Source organism: Amaranthus tricolor, chromosome 1, assembly GCF_026212465.1.
Source record: "Amaranthus tricolor cultivar Red isolate AtriRed21 chromosome 1, ASM2621246v1, whole genome shotgun sequence".
Classification (NCBI taxonomy): domain Eukaryota; kingdom Viridiplantae; phylum Streptophyta; class Magnoliopsida; order Caryophyllales; family Amaranthaceae; genus Amaranthus; species Amaranthus tricolor.
This window is the reverse complement of record NC_080047.1, coordinates 23,184,921-23,204,370: the sequence shown is the minus strand read 5'-3', so window position 1 is coordinate 23,204,370 and position 19,450 is coordinate 23,184,921. Positions and strand designations below refer to the sequence as shown.

Sequence of the window (19,450 nt, the reverse complement as noted above, 5' to 3'; positions counted from 1 at the left end):
TGCAATGCAGCTGCTTTACTAGGCTTGAACCGAAATAGAAGTAATCTAAATTATAAGGTTATAAGAGACTAATCTATAGCCATCTTGTATAAATTCTTGGTCATTAATGTTTATATGCACTTTAACTCGTGTGGGAGCCTAAATTAATAACAACGAACAATCAAATAGTTAACCTAAATGAAGAACATGCAGAAATGATTTGTTGTTAAGAGTTAAAGAAATAGATTCAACCTTGACACAAATAAGGCATTGCATTACTTGTGTGGCTAAGACATTACATGGGTTGTATTATGGTGAATAAGGACACCACATAGTCGAAAGAGGAAGTAAATTCCGAAAAAAAATATATTTATTTTTAGAAAAATGATAAAAGTAAAAAGACTATTACAAAATACAAAGAAGACAAAACCAATTCAAAACAAGTTGGTGAAACAAAGTTGAAGGTGCACAAAGAGTTATACAAGTTGTAACTGAGAAAATAGGAGAATGATTTTTATGGTATGGTTAAAAAAGACAGGTTCTTAGTTGTTAAAGTTTGTTAAAGATAAACAACATAACATTTTCAATCCAAGATAAAGAGATTAAGGATAGATGAACGGTGTGCTTTGTTGATTTTTCCAATGGATGTAAAAGGAAGATTGTTGACATTTTGAAGAAAACAATGAAAGAAATAATGAATTCATGAGAAGAATATAAAAAAGTAGAGGTGGATGAAGTTTAGAGGAAAACGAAACAAAAGAAAGTAGTGCTCTTAACGATATTCCTATTGAGTCAAGGAAATGTTTGTGACATAGAAAAATGAATTATTTAAACACTATTAATCACTTTCACCTTGGCACACCGTAGAAAAATCAAATGTACATAATATTATCCTTGTTAACAATAACAAAAATTATTTTTAATTAACTTTAATATTACGTATCATTTACAAATAAAAAGTGTTTATAATTTTATGTCTTATTAAAATAGAGCATCATATTTCGATTCTCATTTCAAGCAAATAAATAATAAAATAATAAAAGTATTACACACAAGTCAATGCAAGCAGTCATAGGATTACAACGTTGTATGCAAATATTATAATATAAATGTCTCCTCAAATTCTGCATAATGTTTCCAACACATCAATAGTATCTTTTTAAAGAAGGATATATTTGATATTCCCACAACAGCCTTGAAAGTATCTCAACATCTCATTAACATGGTTCTTCATCACTATGACCCAAAAAACGTCATAACACATACTACTATATAACATGCCTTTCCATTACAAAGAATGAAATAATTGACCACTTATGGAAAACCCAAATTAAGAATGAAGTAAAAAATAGAGAAGGTAACTATAATGCTATTACATACATTAAATACACAGTTAGCATTGATCAACTCAGCATCCTGCTGCTTTTAAAAACTTGTCATAGGGACTTGCAGGTGGTAACCGAAAAGACTGGTACCCATATTCCAACGCGCAAGGGTACAACTTATCATGACTGTGAATCAGTTCTTTGCCCATCGAAGATACATTAGGTTCCAATTCCTTCATGGAAGATAAACAACACAAAGAAATAAGTCGAGCATTTCAAGTTACAAAAAAAAAAAAAAACAAACGTTCTTCTTGTGTGGCTGATTATAGTACAACTTATAAAGGTTCTGCCTTGTTTGGTTGGTCCTACGTACGGCTGTGCCTAGACTGGCCTTTGTCTTATCATCTATGATTTGAGTATGTGTACATGGGGTAGGGAGACCACAGTGGTGTGGTACCTTACTCAGTTACCACCGAGATCTAAGCTCAGGTGTCATCTTCAGAAACAGTGTTCCATCCCAAACAGTGCTTCTGTCCCGACCAGTGTTATTAAGTGTTTGAATTAAAGAAGTTAAAGAGATATGGGAGGGGGAGTAATAGATACGATTTCATTTATTTAAAAAGGGAAAGGAATAGAAGGGGAGGAAAGTGGGCGGATGCTTTTTCCTTTTTGAAAAACCAACTCCGAGTAATAATTTGAACGATTTCAGAGGAAAGCACAATCCCACTTCACCCTCTACTTTCCTTTCACCTCCCCTGTCGAATATCGATACCATAAAAAACATCATTTGAGAGGGCTTCTTACTCAATGAAAGAAGACAAAAAGAGGGTAGGGGATGTGTGTGTATTGCACGATCAATTCTAGAGAAGTATGTGTATAAGAACAACATATAATCTTACCAAATCCATGAGAGAAGGCCTTTTCATCTCAGTGTCACTGGAAAGTACAATAGCTTTGGATTCTAGTTGTTGCTTGAAGCTTTGGAGCACAGACATCTTTTGATGCTTGCCTGTAACAAGGGCTTCACATTGGTCCTTCACCTGGTCATAAGATATTATGGTGGTGGAGGCAGGAAAGCTAGCCACCTGTTGAGCTGTTTCCAATACCTGTTTGTGATGTAAAAAGATACGATATATACGTTAATAAAACTGTAGCATTCAACAGTAGTCTTTCTAGAGTGAACCAACATGGAGCAAGTACTAAGTAGTGATTAAATCACTGGCGCAAAACAATGATATGAACTGAACTCACCGACTCGAGAAGCTGGTTCACATTAAGAATGTCAAGTGAATTGGAAGAAATAGATGTTTTGCGACCAGATTGGCTTCCATTGGCATCACTTACGACGTCATCAAAAAATGCAGAAGCCACCTGAATGAAAATGCAACATCATTAAGAAAAGAGTTCTAGTTATTGGTCTATAGGAGGAATGCATGAAACATGAAAAAAGTATCAAGAAATCAAACCTCATCAGCAGATTGAAAATTGAGCTGCGCAAGCGGGGAGCACGGTTGTGGAGTCTCCATAAACAGTGGGCCCCCCAAAGGATATGACTCATCAGGTGAAAAACCCAGTAAAAGTTGCTTTTCGATGCCAGATAACTCGTCCTGTGTAAAGCAAGTACGGGCAGCAATAAGAATTTTTTGTCTATTTACACTATGTTTGAATAACAACTTTGGAGAGAAAAGAAAGGAAAGGAAGGGGGAGGAAGGGAAGGGAAAGGAAGGGAAGAGAAATAGAAGGAAATAAACTCTTGTTTGTTTAGGAGGGAAGAGAAGGAAAAGGAAAGGAGATAAGAGTTTTCCCTTTAAATCTTTTCAGCTTTGGAAAGATTGATACTTTAACAAAAAAACATCCATCCAATCCCTCTAAATTCCTTCTCTCCCATTTTATTATCTAAAGAGGGATTCCTCCATCCCTTCCTTTCCCTTTATTTCCTCCTTCCATCCAAACGCACTCTTAGTTTCCTATAAATTCTAACAAAAAAGTTCTAAGAAACTAAAAGCCTAAAGAAAAAAGTCGCAAACAGGGGAATATTTAGTCAACACACACACACAGCCCACAAACAATCTTTCTGGTTTCCATTGCTACTTACCATTTTTACTATGAAAATTTAACCATTAAAAGATTTTCTGGTCCTGAGTTATGCAGGTAAGAATATCAGGTGTTTTATTTTTAAGCCCACAAAGGGCCAACAATCTTCCTAAAAACAATTCACGTGTAGCCTTGTACAGCCAATGAGTCTAGTTAGCAAAGCCAAGAGTTTGGCAACTCTGACTTCACCCATGCATCATTTTCTCATACAATTTGTCTTGAAGTTCTACAAATTGCAACACTTATCATTAACATATTAATGGTTGAAAAAACTTAGTATTATTCCAACCTTTTCACAATATTCTCACCTTTGTGTTATCTTAGTAATCAAACCTTTACAGAACAAGTGACTTGCTGATGTGTCATGCATTACCCTAATTCAAGATCCTTCGCAGCGTATGCGGCCGAGGTGTCGGCTATGAAGGATTAATAGTGCGAATTGCGGTCAACATGGTGTAAATTTTGGGGAAAAGATCATATAAGGGGAATTTTAAGCTTATAATTGCAATTTTGTTGTTGAACTACTATTATTATGCAATACTATGTTCGTAGCTATTATAATTGCACTATATGAGGTACTTTTAGTGGACAATTTAATCAACTTAATATTTGATTATATTAGTAAGCGATTACAATTATGAATAACTAAATTTTAAGTAATCTGTAATAATAAAAGTTAATAGGCTTTAGTGAAATTTTGACGGGAAGATGTTAGAAAAACTTTTTTCTACAATTTAGGGAGATGTTTGAAAAATGTTTCTATAACCTCTTCCCGAAAAATAACGTAACGGTGAAATATTGGGGTTTACATGTTACGTAACCGCCAAGGCGGCGTTTTGGATTTAACATCACGACAACTGTTGACATCTAAGGAAATGAATGAGCTAAGTCATTTAACGTCTAAGGAGATGAATGAGCTAAGTCATTTGACGTCTAAGGAGATGAATGAGTTAAGTCCTAAGACTGCAACAGAAACAGCAAGACAGCCGCAGGTTGTTGCTGAGTCAAGTGACTCATTGATATTGCTTCAGTTTTGTTGAAAGATCAATTACGGATCATCGGTGATCAAGTACATCATGGATAATAGTTGTACAAGGCCTCGTTGAATAGGGTTACAATCAAAAATAAACTAGCTCACTACCTAAGGAAGTTATGCACAACTGACTCACTATGCAGTCAGTTATGGAATGTTTAGCTGATATTTTGATCATGTGGAAGTTGCACAGAATGTATTATGACAGTTACATACCTACTGAAACGTGCAAGGCAAGATATGAAGTATTGAGGCTAATTACCTACAGCTATGACAAGTTTCCCTCTATAAACTAGGAGGTTACAAATTCAGTTAGACAGTTACACCTTAAAGCCAGGAAAGATACTGAGCATGCCAAGTCATCAATCCATCATCTTGCTACATCATCCTTTTGTGTTTACTTAGGTTTAGGATTACAATTGATTTTCTTTTTTGTTTTTTTTTTATTTTTTATTTCAGCTTGTTCTTAGCTTGGTATGAATAGGCAGCTAGTATTTCATTTAAGAGGTGAAAAAGAAATTATGAAAAATTGAACTTTGGTTCAAACCATCTGCTTTGCCATAAATTCTTGAATTAGGATTTGAGTTAAGGAAGTTCCGATCCTTTGCAAGCCTTGGCACCTTGCATGTGTTCTTAAGAGCCTCTAATTCTTAGTGTGGTGTATCTGCATCACTAAGGCGTAGACTATTTCCTGATGTGGTGTATCTGTATCAGCAAAATTCTTACTTACTTTCCTCTATCATTGCATTCCTTAATCCCTCCACTTCACTTATCCAGGTTCTATTACAAATCAGCAGACATTAGGCCTGCATATCCCAACAACATTCATTCCATCTCCTCCATTCCACTCATCATTAGTCCATTCTTAATCCATACACCCTCTCCTTATTTCCCTCACATGATCTTTAACAGGTTTCCCTTAAATTGGCTTCAACACACCTAAACTCGACCTGCAGATTCTGATCTCTTCATTTATCGCAGTACAAATCCTGTCATTCAGAAAGTAAACTCTTTCCCTGCATAAAGTAGACTTTTCTCCCGTAAAAGTGGACCTTATGATAGGTGCAATATGCCTTGTCTCTGTCAGCTTGAGATATGTTCCCCTTCATTTTGTATGCAACCTTGTGTTTCAAGCTTACATACAACATGTATGTTTGACCATATTGCCATTGAAAAACTAAAGAAAATAAGGAAAGCAGAAGAAAAACAGGAGTAAAATAGAGAAGGAAATACAGAGGTTTGGTAATATCTGCCACAATGGACTAGGTAACTTGTTATAGCAACTGTAGTTCATTATTAGAAGATATGTAGCATAGCTTAAAAGAACACCATAAAAAGGTTGGATGATTGAAATTAATTGTTTCTAAAAGTTCAATTGTTCTCTTGTCATTTAATACATATCAACTTTCTGCTATAAGTTAATTTTTTACCAAAACACTTCTACTTAAGTTAATTTCACAATCCAACAATTAACTAAGCACCTTAATAAAAGTACAGTAGCAATTTTACCTCAGATAACTTCGCAAATTTAGACATCAAGTGAGATATGACAGTTTTTTTTAACTGATGTTCATCTGATTCAATCGCTGTAAGAGATTTCAATGCTGCTAAATCATCTTCTTCTGATCCGTAGGCCTTTGTATTCTCAATGACTGCTTGGAGTCTGATATCTTCAACCAATTCCAAATACGGATCAATCTGTCAAAAATTATTATCCATAAGTACAGCCTCACAACAATTAGGGTGTGTAAAGGGCATTAAAATTCAACTGTGAAAAAGCATTATGCAATGAATAATCTTGAGGGCGTAATACCGTTAAGTTTGTCAAAGATGATTTAACAATGGGAATCAACTCTGGAAGATTGCCCGCTCTTGCTGAAAATATTAGCATGCAAGACGCCATGGTGAAGAGAGATCTTCTTCGAGATGGTTGCAGACCTCCTTTCAAAAGTATATATATACATATATAACCACAATCAAAAGGTATGCACAAAAAGGAGAATTTCAATTGTTTTAATTAAGGTGGAAAATATGCAAAGCCCCAAATTCAAAAGCTAAAAACCACACTTCACAAAGTATGTTAGCTAATCAGATCACAACTAATCACCCACTGGCTTCTGGAAAACAATGCACAGCAATGATAAGTAAGATTTAGAAATCTAAAATCAATTATTTTAGGGAAGTTCAAAAGCAAACTTTCAATTCAAGTTCTTCTGATTAAAAAGAAGTGGTTTTCTTTTGCAAAAATATCCAACCTTTCTTTATCCAGCTTGTAACAACCCCAACTTTCACATATAGGTAGAGATTATTCACCCCCCCCCCCCCCCCCCCCCCCACACACACACACACACAATAACTTCAACAATTAGACAAAATGACTGCAGGGAAAGGTTGGATCATGTGAATGTCAATGAGCTTTGAAGAGAAGAACCCAGGAAACCTAAATTCGTATTGACAGTATAAAAACAGAAAGCTATGTTCTTTTAAGCAATACATCGCTGCCTATTGGAAAATTTCAAGGCAAAAGCTTTGTGATCTTTGTAGTATTTATATGATCTCATACCATATGAGATGCTACAACGCATTCTCTTAAAAATTCAGTTGTGAACTGGATTTAGACTTAAGAGCAAAGATTCCAACACAATATGAAACTTCAATACATTATCACCAAAAATACCCTTCCTTCTTCGAAAGCAGGACCAGCGGTGCCAATCAAGTGAAGTATTTGCTAAGTTTAAGAGAATAATAGGTTAATAGAAGCTACATTTGAGAATCACGGAAAGTAACTCAAAAATTGTCGGCCAACAAGAGTACAAGATAATCGTTATAGTTTAGACATCAAGCAAATAAAAACCATAATTATGTTCACACCATTAAAAAGTATCGACCAAGAACCAAGGGTCACTCAAAGGTGAAGGTTGATGAGAAATAAAGAGAGTACCTTCGTGGTCAAGAGACATGCTTCTCAGAGAAAATGCTAGCTGGAAACACCTAACCAGAGCCATGTGACTGGAGGTCTGTCATTTAAAATGAATCATTATTCAAGTGAAACGGACTATAAAGGAGTATGTGCTGAATTTCTAATGGGACAAATAATACACAAAAAATACGTAAGGCTACATAATGTTATGTCAATTGATTTATACAAAGCAGAAAGGTAAACTGAAACATAATTCAACAATAATCAATTTATCCAGATTCCAGATCGATATATTTCGACTCACTTATATAAAACAAAAAAATGCTTTTTTCTTTTTTCCTTTTCTTCGTTGGGCCGGGTGGGGGGGAAAAGCTACTTAGTAGTCTAAGAAGAAGGTGTATAGTTGGAATTATAAACACTGATTAGCTGTATACCACAACTGCCTTCATTAGATACAACGGAGGTCCTCCACAGCAACTGATGGGGTCTATGCCTCTACAGGGATCAGAACTCAGCAGGAGAATAGCCGCGGAAATGGTTACATCCAGAAAATTATAGTTGGATGAGAGAGACTTTGCAAATGACAGTCCTCATGTAATGTGTCCGATTAGTGTCCAGTTTACAGTATTGCATATTTCTAGCATAAAGAAGTCTGTTTTTGACAATCATAGAGAAAATCTTCCAATTTTAAGAGTTCGTTACAGAGAAAGTGACACCCCATTTGCGGAGTTCTTCATAACTATCATGAGATGATTGATAATCTTGAAGAGGAGTTGAACAAAGGATGTAGACATGGAGATTAATCAGCAAACATGAATATTTGAAAATAGGAGGGGGGGTTTCAAATGTACACAACATTGCCCTTATAATAACAAAAAGATTATTTCGGTTGACCTTGGATTGCAAACATCATCTGATACTTCACGGAAATAGGACGTGCACATAAATTTATGAGTCATATTTGATGAGCAAAACCATAATTCAAAAGTTGAAAAATATTTAAACTATGCAATTGTCATCATCAATGCCATAAAATCTATATTTGTATGTATACAGGAGCTCCAGTGTAGAAAAATGAGCAAAGCAGAGCTTAGGAATGTCACTAACATCTCGTCAGATCGCTAAAATAAAGAAAAACTTGATTGATGGATAGGTTTTGTAAGACTCCTAGATAACCTTCACAAACACAATAAAAAAAGATTCCAGAAAAAAGGTATCACACTAACACAAAATAAGATGCTTATCTAATCAGATAGCAAAGTACTGATTTGCATCTGTTATTTATTATCAAAGAAAACTGCAAAAAGATGATTCACACTAGTCATCTACAGTATAAAAATTAAAAGAGAATGTCTGCAAAAGCTCGATAATAAGACACCATTTCCATCAGACTGGACATTCTACAAGAAGCTACATAATTGTTCTCCAACCACTTTCCCAACAAAGAGGATGGATTAGAAAATTAGTTTTAAGTCTTTTTTCTGTTGTTTTAGTACATGTACAACAAAGGGGAATCAAATTGTTGGAGCTGTCATTAGAAGCATTGTTTACTAATATAGTTAGCGTTGAAGTAGAGCTGGAAAAAGAATTTCACCTTGGTCCGGGTCAATAGCAAAGCAATATTATATGTATGGGCCATTGCTTCGAAATTGGAAGGCATATTTTCTATAGAAGTTGCCTGAACCCATATAGAAGAAAGCAAGAGACTGACTTGATGACTACTCAGTCTAAGTGAAGTAAGCTCCTGCGAAACACAAAAGCAATACAAAAATTAAAATACCTAGATTCAAACAAGAGAATGAAAAGAATTTAGCATTCTCACCATTTTTCCATTTGTCATAGCACTCTTAAAACTACATGATTTACTATGTGAACTATAAACTCGATGTTGTTTCACATCATTACATCTCTGGCTATTTTTCATTGAGTCTGTTGGTTGTACTTTCTCTACACTTCCGTCAATGGAACTTACACTATCTGTTGTTAAAGCTGAAAGGTTAGATGACGGCCACAAACTGCTTTGCACAGCCAACTCTTTTTGGTCTAACCAGGGGAAAATTAAGGACGGCATAAGCACAGTAGACAAAACACGATGTGCACCGATCCGAGTTTCAGAATCTGGGTGGCCCATGACAATCAACAGTTGGTGAAATAAAGCATCAGGAAAGGTCTGGAGATTAAGAAAATTAGATAGGCATTAATATAATCAAACTTTATGATAACAGTAAGCAGTCAGTTTAAAAAGGATAGTTCACCTTTTTGTGATATGATAAATTAGGTAGGGAAGAAATAATCTGGGCAGTGCGATAAACAGAAAAGATAGTTGTTCGGGCAACAATATTGCTATTTGAAACATTCTCAAGCACCACAGCCATCATATCAAGAATTGGCCCACCATCTCCAACCTGTTAGTATTTCATACCATCACAGTATTAGTAATTTAAGATACATTTGCAAAAATAAGCACAAATCCTTAAGTGACTTAAATGGAATTAGAAATTTTAACTTGTAACTATTACAATAGCAAAAGAAGTGAAGATCAAATAACGAACCTTACATGACAGCTGAGAGATACATTTTTCTAAGGCCAACTGGAGATCTGCATTTAATTTCTCTCCACCACTTCCAGTGCTAGAAAATTCCACTGAATATTGCATGCACTTGCGTAGATGCTTCAGTAGATCAGTTAATGCACCTGTTAAAGCAACTGAAGCCTGTATTTTAATGTATTGAGCAAGTTGGCTGATGACATGAATAATACTGATCTGTTTAAGAGGCTGCTTGGCAACATTTTTGTGATCCAAGTGCTTCACCAAGATAGATAATAACAAATGAGAATTATCTTCAGCTGCAGAATATCACCATAAAGACAAGAATCAAACGTCAATCCACCATACTGAAATTCTAAAGGACTGTAATAGTATTAAGCATATTCAAGTGACAAGAATAGTAGCAAACCTGAGTCTTCCAAAACCACTTGCATAAACATCAAGACAGAGGCGGCAAGCCCTCTCTCAGGAGACCAGTAGTCTTCTGAATCAAACCTATGAAAAAAAGGTTCAAGAACACGCCTGACAGTTGTAGCTTCCTTCGCTAGACCAGCCATGTTATACAAGCAGACCTTAGACCAATAAGAAGGACGTTTTGAAGCATTTCTGGAAAGGAGGAACAAGGAAAAAGACAGAATTTGGATTGAGAAAAAAATAGCAGTTCAATAACAAAAGTTTTAAAAGATGACAAGAGTTCACTTACACCGGCAGCTCTAACTGTTGTTTGATATTGAGGATATCTACTGACGAAGGGGAATCTTTGCAAATGTTAGAGGTTGATGACCCATTATTGTCTGAATTTATTGATAACCGGCTACATCGATCTTGTTCACACAATATCACATGATGATTGCCATTTTCCAGTGTTACTTGGGCATCCGCAAAATTATCTAAGGTTGCTGATATGATCTATTGTATTTATCCAACGAAGAAATATCACATTGTTAAAAAAAACTAACAGGTCTAAAGGGTTAAAATATGAGTATAGAGCAGCTTCATTCTTACCTTATCAAATTCCATTGGAATGTGACACTGCTCACCCATGAATCGGACCTGCATACAGTACAGTTTCAGAAAATTAACCCAACAAAAAGTACAAGCACTGTGCAACATTTTTTCACTAAATCACTCATTGTAAGATGCCTTTTTTGGTTGGGGAGGGGGGTAGAGGCAGATTAAAAAATGATGAGAACATATGCCATCATCAAAGTCAAGAGGGATAGTACCATCGAAGAAAGTGCTTGCAATCCAGCGGACCGCAGGCATAATGATCTGTCATCATCCCCGACTTCTTGAGCTAGTTGACAAAGTTTCGGAACAAGGCCTTCTATGTTGAACATATATGTACTCTCAACCTAACCATAGTTAAGCATGTTAAAATGAATTAAATTTAGAAAAGTTCCATCTAAATTTTTATATTAACTCATACCATACAACAACAAAAACATTTCATTGCCCCAATCTCATTAAGCGGCTCCCACCTAGGGTGGGGTCTGGGGGTCGGATGTACGCAACTTTACCCTCATTAAGTGGCTCCAGCATACAACACACTGAAGTACAATAAAAGGTACTTCTAAGAGGTCATATAAATCCAAGATAGAATTATCACATAGAAATACAATACACAACATATATACATATATATATATATACATATATATATATATACATATATATATATATATATATATATATATATATATATATATATATATATATATATATATATATATATATATATATATGTTGGATCAAATAAGAAGGATTTTAAAATAAGAAGGATGAGAAGGATTTTTGTTTTGTCACTATACATATAAAAAAGGATACTATGTTATAAATTAAGAATATTCTTCAAATTTATGTCATAGTATCTTTTCTGTGTAACATAGTAACTTTTACATTTATGTGTTTTTGGCTCAATTGTGACATTAGATTTTTTTATCTTAGTGAAATCAAGGGTGTAGAGTGCTTCTTACCCTTCTCATTTTCAAAAGTATATATAGAAATACAATACAATATATATATATATAGAGAGAGAGAGAGAGAATTATCACATACTAGGACAGTGCTTTCTATATGCTGAAGTCATTCAGAAGTATTAAGCATAAATCACTACAACGTCCCCAAACTAGATAAAAGGTATCTTAAAGTCCTTATCCATGTACTCAGACCCATATACCAATGTCTATAACAAATATTTGCCCAAGTTTCCTATTTGGCTATGTTGTGAAATATTCCAAACATTTGAACAAAAATGAAGTGTCCATGTTTCCTACCCATGTCTAAGCGTCAAGTGAAGAAAACGAGTAACATAAGACCTTATTCAACTTCTATGAATAGGAAAAAGCCACCTTGCTTTTTCAGGAGCAGGGACGAAAGCATATATGTGTAATCCCTTCATACCCACTCTTCAAAAGCCTACTATAAAGGTTTGGTCCAATGGAAAACCTTCAATGGCTTCCTTAGTTGTCAACCATATTTCCTTATTCTTTAGCATGAATTATGGTTTGGTAAGTGAGATATAGCTCCTTACCTGGACATTTAAGAAGTCAACAAGGACATTGCAACCCAATATTTGCATTTCCTCCTGGGAAGTTTGATCTAAAAGAGTTCGGATGATTGCTAATAAGCTGCTTGCGTATAATGGCCTGCAATATATTGAGTTCCCAAAACAAACAAAGCATCCAAAAGAATGACCAATCACATCAATAATAAATAATACATGCAAACTAGTGCAACTGAATTAGCAATTTAGTGGAGGATAGTAGAGAATTCATATATTGTGTTGGTAACCTAAGCCATCTCTAGCTCTATGTATTCAAGGACAAACTTTAAAATTGCTTACTTTCCATCCAATCTCTTTATCCAGAATGCTTGTTATGCATTAGTCATTTTATCAACTCAACGTGTTTATGATACAATTTTTTGTGACACGTTGTTCCAAATCCACATCACATTTCATCTCTTTTGTTGAAGATAATTGTTCTACAATAACACCGTAAAACTACACAAACATACCTAACATCCAAAAAAGGCACAAGAATCTTTTCAAAATTTACACAGCATACACAACGATTAAATAATTATGGTTTTGAACAGATTAACATTAGCTTCTAGAAAATTATACATGACTTGAGTGCCAAACCCTTCAAAAACTGAGAAAATGTCAGGAACTAAGAGAGAAACCCCAGTGAAAAAAGCAGAACAATCTGCACTTATACCTCCTATATCTTTCTTGCTGCATACATAACATCATTGAGGACCTTTCAATTCTCACAACATTTGTGTTGCCTTTAGAGGTGGCTTCCATTGCTTCTCAATGTTGTAGTTGGATAGTAGAAGAGCTATAAAGACAATAAAGTTGTATGAAATAAAAACAAGGCACTTTTCATTGTTCTAAGACTATTGGATGATGGAGAAGTCGAAAAACAGATGAATTTTTGTCTTATAAGTATTATCCACTAATTGTATGTCTACTGAGTAATGACTACTTATACTTGGAATACATAAGTTCTGTAAAATTCACGATCTACAGAAATATAAATATAATTGTAAATTATGTCATGTATTGTTAGACAATGAAAAATGATTATTTCCTCCTTTTTAAATTAATGTTCCACCAATTGTAGCTTGGTGTACAAGGTAAATGGAAAAAGTAGGTCCCTTTTATGCTTTTAATGGCAGAGAGAGAGATGTTTAGCAAAAAATGACAAATGGGTTTTTCAAAGTCGCTCATGGAACCAGGTGAAAAAAAGCATGCCAAAATTGAATAAAGTGAAAGTGAAAACGTCAAGTGGAATGGAGAGAGCATGTTTAAAAGAACGCCAACCTCACTGATAGTTTTTCTTCAATTAAATTTCATGATAACCTAATCTTCACTTTCCTCTAAGATCTTATTTAAAAAAACACAGTTTGACACACAGAGAGAAATATCATATATTGTCTTATCTGTAATAAAAAAATAGATCCTTCAAAATTTATGATTAAACGGAGAGAATTTCGAAACTTCCTAGGTCTCCATTCTTTTTTCTCCATAAAAATTAAACACAAATTTTCTAAATGGGTATATATAGCAACAAGAAAATAATTAGGAAAAAAGTACAATGTTGAGAGTCTTAAGCACATCTACCACAATGAACTTCACGCCTCCCTCCTCCCCGTTACAGCAGCAGTTTATGTGTATCTACTCTCTTTTCTTGTTTTATAATATTCCGAAATAATATTAATAGGCAGCCAAAGCATTGTTTTGTTCCACCACATGAACATAACAACAAAAGTAATCTGCCTATGTTTTGTACTAATTCATATAGGTCAGTCATCATTAATTAAAAGCAGATGGATCTATATACTCAATGTTTCAACCTGACAGTACCATTTCCCACATGATAAGATCGTATGAGCACAAAATCCATCCTCGAAAGCAGGAAAACAGCCTAAACATTCTCCCCAAACATAACAAAAGGGAAACATTGTCACCCTCATCACCAAAACTCAAGATTCCAAGTGATGTCACCGATCTTAGATAACTTCATGTTTAAAAAATAAACTGGCACAATCACAAGTTTAACTCGAACAAAATCACCTAAAGACAACCAAAAAATTGAATATAACAAGAAGGCTTCCCTTAGAACAGCAAAAGGTATAAACTATGAGATACCACTATCAAATCATAGAGAACCAAAGTATAAAACAATAATAAATTTGTGACTTAGAAAAAGTCTCAAGTCTCAATGAAGAAAAAAACAAAGAGACATCAAACTTACATTTGCTCCTTACATGAAGATAGAAATTTCCTGTAGACACACACCACAACCTTCGCTGACCCTATATTCTCAGTCCGTAGATCTTTGTAAAATCTCTGTTCCAAGTATTCAGATATCTGCAGAGTAGGAACCATGAATGGGGTGTAAGATGAACACTTTCAGTGAATCTGCAGCGCCATTTGTTCGATGTTTTTATCAAATACAGAAAAGCAAAGAGAATCAATAGGAGTGCACAACACTTTGACACCATTATGATCAGACGTTGAAACAGTAAAATAATGAGCCTAAGACCATCACAATAAGCCCTAAAACTTTCTACATACGATATAAGAAACTATATAGATACAAAAGGAAAGTATAGCTCAAGAAGGCATGGAGATTCAAGACAAAAAAAAGCTAAAAAAGAAAATTAATAACTGTTTCAATTTTTTTTGGCACTAACAGAGACATCCTATAGTCCTCATATGCAATGTACAAGTCTATCTCCAAAACTTGATTCTGCTAAGCTCAAAAACATATCCAATTTCTATTCTCGGTTTAAGTTAATCACACATAGCCTCCTAAATGTCACATCACACAATGTAACATGGAATTTTCATTTTGATTTTCAACTTGCCTACATATGTCAAACTTAGTTTTAATAGCAAACATGAGGCACAGAAGGGTGTTAGAATCTGAGTGCAAAGCTTAAGGTGCAAGGCGAAAGCCTAGCTTTCAGCAGGTGTGCGACATTTTTTCTCAAAAGCTTATAAAACAATATTAAGGCATATTTGATAACTAAAACAACATGAGATTCATATTATTGTCGCACAAAATATCTAAAAGATTTGTCATCAATCACTAAGCCACTAATATTGTGCAAAAAGGCACCAAAGGTATCTGATTCTAAGGCACTGTGTCTGATTGTTAAAAATAGCGGATAAAAAAGAAGACGATATTTCAAAGAACATGAAAATTAAAAGAAGAAATAAAGAAAAATTAAAAGAAAAAAATATTAAGAAAGTAGACATAAAATCAAAGAAAGAAAAAATTAAAATAAAAAAACATAAAAAAGCACAAACCAGAAATTTTTAAAAGGTGGTGGAGGCATCAATAGAGAAGTCAGTAAGCTTTAAAACCCCATGAAAATTCTTATCCTTTTCTTCTTTATCTCTCCTCAAAAACAAGAAAAATTCCCTTTATGTTTTCTTTTTCGCTTTTCGAATAAGAGATAACTCTTTATTTATCTAGTTGTTCTATGACATAGTATTAAAGATTTAGCCTCGATGAAAACCATAAGCGCAAAAGCGTGTGCCTTATGAGCCCAGTGAGAAGCAATTTATCTATAGCCACTTTTTAAGACGCATATGAGGCGCCTTTTAAAAAATAAGATGTTAGATCCTCTTGGATATGGATATGGATACTAGAATACTTCATTCTAGGCTAAAATCAAGAAGAGATATACAAAGTGACATATTGGATACTCATATGTCAAATCCGTAGTCTTATGTGATACTTGTACATAAGTCAATAAAACTAAAAGGATAAATGTTAACAATATTCTACTAAAATTATAAATTATCCTTTACAGTAGTTGTACAATCCAAATCCTTTCTACATAAGTCAATGTGTTCATCGCACAATTGAAGTAAGGGTACCTTACAAAATCTAATCAAAATCTATTACTCCCTTTGCCACAAAAAAATATTAAATAAAGAGGAAAGGAAAGGAAAGAAAAATGCAAATCAAATATGATCTCCTGTCCAAACAAGGAAGAAAGAAGGTTCACCTTTGGAACTCTTAATGAGTTCTTTGATGCGTATTCACTGAGCTTTCCGATCTTTCTATCATTTGGCTCAATTTCCTGTGAAAATAAACATAATGCAGTTATTTAATTAAGACAGACAACAAACTTTAGTTAAACTATAAAGCAACAATACTTTCTTGGACATTTTGTTTCGCCAAATGGTAATAAACCCAAAGCGTAGTGATGAAAATTGTGTACTTTCCCCATGTAAATTCGCAAAGAAAATCATAAATGTTTAAATCACTCGCCAAGGTAGCACATGTTTATTACCACAAATTTGTTATGTCAACTGTTTTATGTAACAATCACAACTCATACCCACAATACAACGTAGTAACGAGAACATAAATATTGAATCCATCTTACCATCTTAAACTACTTACATCGGTGCCTCTATGTGATATATCTCAAAGTGAAGAACAACAACCATCCAAATTCCAACTAATTCATTGGTAGAAAGCAAAAAACATAACCAGTTATCAAAAGAAACATCCAATACAACAACATGGCAAACTGGAAAAAGTAGTAACCAAAAAATGACATCAACCAGACAACCACAAAAGCAATGATGCAAAATTCAGAAGCTAATAAGAAAAAGATAGCAAATTTCACCTGATTTCGAGGAAATATATCAGTAAGAAGCTTCTTATATCTTTTAACTGGTTGCCTAGACCTTGCTCGCAGTGAAGGACAGAAAATGCAGATGCTACCACAGACAGGAAGTACCCGTCTGGAGATAACACCCATTTCCTACTATCAGTTTTCACAGCCTCCCACTTCTATTATTCATCCATAACCAAAATAATGTTATTAGTAAAATCAGTCATTGATCCACTTGATCGATTAGTAGTAAATTAGTATTCTACAAATTTTAGCATAAAAATGTTCTAATTTCACCAATTAAATTCATTCAAACATCAAAAGCATAATAAAAAGTCAAAATGGACCAATTTGGTTCACAAATCTTAAAGAATTCAACCAAATCGAATAAAAACTTACCAGAAATTTTGACGAAGGTTCAGCCTTTGATCGCCTCTGAACAAATTAAACCTAATATAGAGTTACAAAGCGAGAATTCTTCCAACAGCCCTCCAATTTTTCAAAGCTAAAAAATTGAAACTTGATACCAAAATTCTTTTAAACCGTTTATTGATTCAAATCAAAATTATTAATTATTAAATTGAAAAATATTCAACAAAACATATGATTAAATTCTACCCCAAATCTTAGCCAGTGGAAGAAGGAGGTTACTGACCCCAAAGGCAACGTTCTTTTTTTTTTCTTTTCTCTACAGTTTTTAAAAATTAAAAGTAAAAATGTAATTAATTTATCTAAAAACAGTTAAGAAAAACTCTAGTATTTTATTTTAATAATAACTAGTATTTTTTTAAAAAAAATTTTGACTAATATAAAGAAACGTCAAAAAAATTACAGACAATCATCAAAACAGTTTCGAAACCTCTATAGAGAGGAGAGGAGAAAGAACTACCTAAATTATTAACAATATTTCTGAATTTTGACACCTTATTAATAATAATACTTCTCATATTATTGATCGTTGTACAAGTGTAAACTTTTTAAACATTTAAAATTATTTAAGACTATTAAATAATTTATTGAAAAGGTACTAAAACGACGTGGAGTTGACCAATAAGGTCACAGGCATGAAAAAAAATTAAATAGAGATCATTTATAACATGGGGCCCACATTGAGGTGTAGCTATGTGGATGGTTGATGTCCTTGATGATGTGGTGGTGACAATAGTGAAGACGTGAAAGGCAGTGATATTAGCAATGAAAAATTATGGTGAGTGGTCTATCAAGTGGCGGAAAGGGAATTTGATTTAATGATGAGAATGTGTCCCAGCTAACCCGGGAATTAAGGGAGACTTGATATTAAAAAGACATATTTACCCTTTTGCCAACTGTCTTATTTGTGACGGCCGACGGGGAAAGACAATCCAATAATTGTAGTCAAGATTCACCAGGGTATCGTGTGCATGCCGTTCGCGAACCCAAATAACAGTAAAATACTCATTTGTTACGAGGTGTTTATTGGGTCATCGGGTCGGTTTCGGACGAGTGTAATTCGGCTTGGTCGGTTTTTGAATCAGTAAATTTTCGGTTATATACAACAACGGGTCATACTTGGATCAGATCGGTTAGTTACGGGTTGGTTTAACAACGGTTGTTCGCATTATCGGGTTCAAACTAGTTTGTTATCGGTTGAAATTCGAGTCGTGTGTCAATCGAGCTCGGGTTGTCATCGGTCTTACATTAGTTCGGTTTTTTCGGGCACAAATCAGGTTCGAGCTTTATTTTTCGAGTAGTTATCGGTTACGGACAACTATTGATCGGGTCAATATCGAAATAAGTTAATAGTCGGGTTTTTAATTGATGTATGCTCATTTTATGGCAAATCAATTCATTTCAATTAGTTTATATATATATATATATATATATATATATATATATATATATATATATATATATATATATATATATATATGAGACTATTATTTAATAATGCATCATGTTGCTACTTTTGATAATTGATTGAATATTAAAACTCGATAATCGAAACTCGATTTGTTTGAATGAATAATAATCTAAACTATCTCATAGGCTATTAGTTACGTACTTAGACTTATTAGCGTTATTGAGTACTCTAAAGTCTAAACTAATAGTCTCTCCAATTCAGAGTAATTATCTCGATTTCTTTTTAGGCTTGTAATTAACTTATTAGAAATTTAGAATATATTACTAGAGGGAGAATTTATGCAAATTCCAAATGAGACATTTGTTTTTAATTAGAGGGAGTATAAGCTATTAGAATATACATTACTCTATTACACTAATAATCGATTGTATTTCTAAGTTTGATAATTGAAACTTATTATATATAATAAAATGAATTAGATTAATCAAGTAATCATAACCATTTTATATGATATTATGTATTTATACTTATTAGTGACCTTAAATACTTTAAAATAATAAA

At 33.9% G+C, this 19,450-nt stretch overlaps 1 protein-coding gene across 4 annotated transcripts; it reads right to left on the bottom strand.

The window, feature by feature from the left end:
- Positions 1–1,053: 1,053 nt before the first annotated feature.
- On the bottom strand, positions 1,054–18,043 carry LOC130823953 (protein SEMI-ROLLED LEAF 2). Of its 4 annotated transcripts, none has more exons than XM_057688789.1 (20): positions 17,449–18,043; positions 17,062–17,228; positions 16,432–16,506; positions 14,664–14,779; positions 12,434–12,548; positions 11,127–11,255; positions 10,906–10,953; positions 10,604–10,809; positions 10,310–10,506; positions 9,904–10,199; positions 9,607–9,756; positions 9,174–9,521; positions 8,946–9,095; positions 7,373–7,448; positions 6,245–6,372; positions 5,941–6,129; positions 2,771–2,911; positions 2,556–2,675; positions 2,204–2,410; positions 1,054–1,537 (listed from the first exon to the last, which is right to left on the bottom strand). In XM_057688789.1, the coding sequence occupies exons 2-20, from the start codon at positions 17,194–17,196 to the stop codon at positions 1,388–1,390; spliced, it is 2,976 nt and encodes a 991-aa protein (XP_057544772.1). In that variant the 5' UTR covers positions 17,197–17,228; positions 17,449–18,043; the 3' UTR covers positions 1,054–1,387. The 4 variants fall into 4 exon arrangements, with proteins under 4 accessions (XP_057544772.1, XP_057544780.1, XP_057544788.1 ...); XM_057688797.1 differs by having other exon boundaries at positions 9,324–9,521; positions 17,449–17,926; XM_057688805.1 differs by lacking the exons at positions 16,432–16,506; positions 17,062–17,228; positions 17,449–18,043 and adding an exon at positions 13,122–13,244.
- Positions 18,044–19,450: the final 1,407 nt, after the last annotated feature.